We start from the raw sequence: 6341 nt of genomic DNA on the forward strand, positions 1-6341 counted from the left end.
CTGTCTATCATCTGTCTGTCTGTCTGTCTGTCTGTCTGGCTGTCTATCATCTGTCTGTCTGTCTGTCTGTCTATTATCTGTCTGTCTGTATGTCTGTCTGTCTGTCTATCTATCTATCATCTGTCTGTCTGTCTGTCTATCTATCATTCTGACTGTCTGTGAGGTTCAGTCGTGGTTTTCTCGACTCTTTCATTTGCGTTGAGTTTTTCTGACTCGAGTGTCATGTCGTTCTGTCTCTTGTTCATCTCTGTGCTGCACTTGTGAATAAGGCTTGTTTGAGAAATCAATCACTCGTTTGAACTTTGTATCGTTTCTTATTCCCTCACACCGTGAATTATGACTGATCAAGTAAACACGCCCAGTTAGTTCGTTATCACAGCTTGTGTTGTATCACTAATGCTTTGATTTACTCGTGTTAATTAATTGTCGTCAGGAGCCGTGAGTGTAATCAGCTGCGGGGTGAAACGCTGCAGACGTGCATCGACTCTCATAAAGGAAAGAATGCAGCAGAATTAAAGTCGTAGGGCCTCAGGAGACGACTGAGCGTTTGAGGGCTGTCGGGTTTATATTTACTATCCGCGAGCTTCACAGACTCGCCTTTGTTCATCTTGTTTCAGAGGAGTCCATCCGTCTTTTAAAGAAGAATTTAAAGCCGTCTCCTTCCTGCCCGAGAGAGACGGATCAATCTATCAGAGTCTCTTTTAACTTGAAGGCATCAGAGAGTCCAGAGAAGTTCTGACACTGGAGATCCTTCATGCATTTTTATTTAGACAATTTAGTTGAATTAACCTGAAACATTTACGGCTTGTCAAATTTGTGCTCTGTCTTTGGCGAAGATGTTTTCTCTTGCTTTTATCAAGCGTTTCTTTTCCCAGGATGTGGCCACTTCACCGCAAGTTAAATGGGGTTTTTAAAGCTGATGTGAGGGATTGCGTGGCAGACGGACCTGAAGCGCTTTAAACCGTCCAGCCATTTCACACACCATAACACACACTGTCCTCGACTGAGAGATACGCAGTTTGTCAGAATATAAAGACAAAGAGGAGCAGAGAGAGGGAGGAGTGTTGACTTATGGAGAATCTCATGAAGACAGCTCACATCTCACCCCAAAACAAAAGAAAATATATTGTGCATGAAGAAAATGAGGCTGATTTTAGAGCCAGTGTGATTTTTTCACATTATGACATTATTTTCATGACAATTCAACAATTCCTGTTTAAGGAGCTTAATTTCTTTTTCTCATTTATGTTTCTCATTAGATTCTCATTGTTGTAGTACAACGTTTTATTTATTTAAATCAGAATAAATTAAGGACAAATCAGCAAATACTACCATTATTTATAAATGCTCGCATCATCCAAAATAATGCATCATGACAATTAACCCTCAAATTCTCATTACTGTAATGCAAAGGAAAATAATGCACTGGCTTTAAAAACAGGCTTCGTTTTTGTCATGCAAAATGCAACAAAAAGCTCGCTTCTTATGGGTTTGGGGTTGAAATGTGATCCTTAACGTGTTTTTAAAGAAAATAAGGCATATTTTCGGGCCAGTATGATTTTTTTTTCACATTATGACATTATTTCCATGACAATTAAACAAATAATTCTTATTTCTATAAGTATGTGGATGTTTAAGGAGCTTCTCGTTTATGGTTCTCATTAGATTGTTATTGTTGTAGTACTTTGTTTAAAAAAAGCATAAATTACATGCAAATCAACAAGTGCTACCATTATGTTTAAATACTTTGATTTAAATAATGCATCATTATTTTCATGACAGTCAACCCTCAAATTCTCATTGATTTTGTAATGCAGAATGTAATGCAAAGGAAAATAATGCACTGGCTCTAAAAATAGGCTTCATGTTTATCATGCAAAATGCAAAGAAAGGTCTTGTCTCTCCTGGTTTGGGGTTGAAATGTGACTCATCCGTGTTTTGATGGTTTTTCTGAGATTCCTCAGTGAATCGGCTGATCTGTGTTTCACTCATAGTGACCTTATTCCCGCTGAACAAGGGTCTGTTTGGAGCAGAAGAAGATTATGAATTGCTATTGAAGATGTGTTCTCTAAAGCATCTTCTAAGGGCTGGTTTTTCCCGTCTCTGTGAGAGTTTAGGTTTGAATGAGCTCGGCAGAGATCTTGGCTGGCTAATCTGCCGGCGGCTGGAAGTTAATGAGCGCTAATCATCTCTGGCCGAGTGACAAGAAGAGAAATGACAGCGATAATTTCACTTACCACTCCAATGCACCTTTAAAAGAGGGAAAACAGCCTGATGTCCAGATCCTGCTACAGTGGTTCATCAGGCCAGTTTTAGTGCACTACACCAGCAAAACCTCCTTTAAACTGCTCAGGATACTAGTATTGTACATGCATCAAACTGTGTGGATATTAGTTTCACTGTCTAATGGTCTGAAATTGAACGTTGAGTTGAAGAGGGATGAGCACGAGCCAGCGAGTAGCAGTACCAGCACGTACACGACTCATAAATTGCTTTACAGTTGACTGAAAATCCATATCAGAAAAACATTGAGCAGTTAGTATGGTGCGAATGCTAACGAGCCCCTCCGGCGGCCTGGATCTTTCTGAGCGTGTTTTTTCTCATAATGGGGTTATGTGATATTTTGCCTGCTCAGTTTTGCATTTCTGTAGTGACACTGTTTTTTATGCTCTGTTCTCTTTTTTCGTGTCTTTAGGCATATATATATATATATATATATTTTTTTTTTTTTTTTTTTTTTTTTTATCATATTGGTTAATGCAAACCAGTGATGTTTTAGTATCATTAAGATACTATTAGTTTACAGTATTTTTTATTATTTTTTTATTTTAGTTTTATATTTTCTGCTTTCATGTTAATTTTAGTTAATGTTTTAGTCATTTTGTTCTGTTTTTGTCATTTTTATTATATTTGGTTGTTTTTAAATACGTCTATATAGTTATTACTCATTTTTATTTCAGTTTTAGTTATTTTAGCACATTGTTAAACTAAATGAATGTGAGAAATGTTGCCTTCGAAACTAGCTGAAATTAAAACGTTTTTTATGTTAGTTTTATTTCAGTTAACATTTATTTTATTTCAAGTAATGAAAATGTTTTTTATGGATTTTAGTTTTATTTAACTATAATATAATAACCCTGATGCAAACAGCATAAATTTAGCATGAATTAAGCATAAAACCATAAATTGTTTTTGTTAATAAGCTTTCATTTTTTTGGCAAGGCTTCAACAATTTTACTATTTAAACAAATCTGACAATAATGCATTAAATTAATGTTTTGTTTTTTTCTAGTCATTGACTTATCTAAGACTGTAATAATAAAAAAATAATTAAATAAATTAAAAACGGCTTAGCATTTAGTATATGGAAAATAATTGTGTGTTTTCATAAATATTTTGTAAACAAACTGCCATTTAAAGGCTTAAAATCCTGAAATGGAAAAAAATGTTTATATATCTTATTTTTATGTCTGTTTTTTGTCCACTAAGGACCTCAGTGTAACTTTCTTAAACTGATGCACAATGGTTAATGTAGTTTTGCACATTCACGGAAAATAGCTTACTTCTGCACTGCAAAACAAGGTTGATAAAACCATTCAGCTGAACAACATGAAACCACTTTATCTTGGCTTCATAGACGCGGAGCTCGATTGAAAACCGAGTTCTGGTGGTTAAATGAATTCTACATTAACAATCAACAGTAATTCTGCTCTCTAATCACTCCCATTGATAAAGCAGAAGTGGTTTGGGGGTTTTGTCCCTTGATTGACGCTTTTGCATGAATGCACAGCTTTGACAAGGACGTGTTCCTGGAGCAGGTGCTGCCAATTTCTGCAGTTAGATTGCACTGCTAATGCATGATTTTGTTGCATTCAGGGTCAGCAGGACTGGTGCTGAAAATAATTAAAACAATTTGTAGCTACCTTGTTTTCTGGATAGGTGCACCAAGTGAAAATTGCATTGATGAAAGATAAGATAAGTCACAAAAATTAACATTTGCAGAACATGCATTCACCCTCAGATCATCAGAGTTCAGGATGAGTTTGTTTCTTCATCAGGGTTGTAGAAATGTAGCATTGCATCAGTGTCTCAGCAATGGATGCTCTGCAGTGAATGGGTGCCGTCAGAATGAGAGTATGTGGCTGGATTTTGATGTGAGAGACAACAGCAGATGCACTTTTTCACCGGAGGAAGAGTTATTATGGATTATGGACTCATATTTTAGACATTAAAAATGTCTTAATGCTGGATTTGTTCCAGTTTTTGTCTTCTCCAGATGTTAACTGATGGACTGGAGTGCTGTGGATTACTTGTGGATTATTGTGATGTTTTTATCAGCTCTCGTTCTGACGGCACCCATTCACTGCAGAGCATCCATTGCTGAGACAGTGATTTAAGTGATGTTTAGGTTTCATTGGTGATTTTCAGCATTTTTCATTTTTGAGTGAACTACTCAAAAATACTCTTCAAGTCACATTTGATTACATGTTGAACACAAAAGAAGATATTCTGAAGAATGTGTGTAACCCAACAGTTGACGGCAGCCATTGATCTACATAGTATTTTTTCGATACTGTATAGGTCAATGGTTCCCAACATTCTTCAAAATATCTTCTTTTGAAGAAAGAAACTCATACAGCTTTGGAGTGTGAGGATGAGTAAATGATGAAAGAATGTTGATTTTTGGGTGAAGTGTCTTTTTAATGTTTGGAATGTTTTCTGCTCACAGGTGGGACTTTACCCAAACCACAGGTGAAGACGGCATCTCTGGGTCAGGCCGGGAAGGCCCGCTCTCCGTTACTGCCCGTGTCAGTGCCGACCGCTCCGGAGACGGCCGTAGACGCACAGAAGCAAGCAGACGACCCAGCCAGCGTGAGTCACCGCATCTACAGAGATCCCACTCAAACACACGCTTCAGTTTTTCAGTTATTAATCATTGAACAGGCAGATAAGAGCGCAGACGATGTTCAGCTATTGATGTCACAATAACAAGACAAAGTGGGAAGTTTGTGCTCGGGGTTTGATTTGACCTCAGACTCGCTTTTCTGGTTTATGAGCGAGAGACGGAAAGGTCAGGAGACTCTGTCCATCCCACACACATCTGTATAATTGGGATGGCCTTTTCTCGTCAGAGATGAAGCAAATAAACAACCTGACACTGATCGGACACGGCCCGAGGGAGGGAGTTTACCGTTAATACCGCGGTACATGTATCTGTGTGCTATTCATGCAAGAGACACATTTTAATTTACACAATTACAAGATTTTATTAAAGCAGGGATTCACACATTTTTTTATCAGCCAAACCCCTTTAAGCTAAAATATTGAATAATTTAATTCATAATTCTACATAAGTAATCATTTTAAGTAATATTTCTACAATTTAACACATTTGCATGTTCATGGTATTGTTATTTTACTGTCACTGATGTACTATTATAGTTTTTGTTAGTATTGCAAATTATATATATATAGTTTTCACTTTAATTTTATTCATATTTTAATTATAACATTTTTAATTTATATTCATATTTTCAATTAGTTTTTATTTTTATATTTTGTTTTATTTTAATTTTAGATAAAGTTTAGAAATTTTGTTGTGTGTTTTTGTCATTTTAATTGTCATTTATTTATTTTTTTTAATATGGCTATATATTTTTTATTAATTTTTATTTATTACTTTTAGTTTTAGTTGTAGTTATTTTAGAATGAAAAGTAGAAATGCCTTGGCAACTAGCTGAAAAAAGTTTAAGGTTTTTTTATATATATTTTATGTCAGTTAGCATTCATTTTATTTCAACAAAAATGCTTTGTATAGTTTTAGTTCTAGGTTAAGTTAAAGTTTTAGAAATTTTGTTTTGTGTTTTTGTCATTTTAATTGTCATTACATTTTTTTTTTAATAACATTTTTTTATTTATTACCTTTTAGTTTTAGTTGTAGTTATTTTAGAACTAAATGACTTGGCAACTAGCTGAAAAAAATTAAGTTTAAGGTTTATATATATATATATATATATATATATATATATAAACATATATAGTATATATAAAGCATGGTATATATATTATTTCAGTTAACATTAATTTTATTTCAACAAAAATGCTTTGTATAGTTTTAGTTCTAGTTTTAGTTAACTATAATAACCCTGAAACCATTTAACGCTATTTTGTTACTTGGAATAAAATATACTTTAACTGAAATAAAATATAATTGCCAAAAAAAACATTTCTCATTTTCATTTAACTTGGTGTACCAAAATAGCTAATAACAAAAAAAAAATAAGACTAAAACAGAAATAAAAATGAATAAAAACTATATAGACATATTAAAAAAAAAAAAA

At 34.3% G+C, this 6341-nt stretch overlaps 1 protein-coding gene across 1 annotated transcript in view; it reads left to right on the plus strand.

The window, feature by feature from the left end:
* The window catches only part of LOC107701352 (netrin receptor DCC-like), a 50085-nt gene that overhangs the window by 38773 nt on the left and 4971 nt on the right, over positions 1–6341 (plus strand). Inside the window, exon 10 of the mRNA XM_016503340.1 lies at positions 4730–4872. Within this exon, the coding sequence (XP_016358826.1) occupies positions 4730–4872 (143 nt within the window). The remainder of the gene's footprint in view (positions 1–4729; positions 4873–6341) is intronic.

The sequence above is a fragment of the Sinocyclocheilus anshuiensis genome, unplaced genomic scaffold (genome assembly GCF_001515605.1).
Source record: "Sinocyclocheilus anshuiensis isolate Anshui unplaced genomic scaffold, SAMN03320099.WGS_v1.1 scaffold2160, whole genome shotgun sequence".
In the NCBI taxonomy this organism is placed as follows: Eukaryota; Metazoa; Chordata; class Actinopteri; order Cypriniformes; family Cyprinidae; genus Sinocyclocheilus; species Sinocyclocheilus anshuiensis.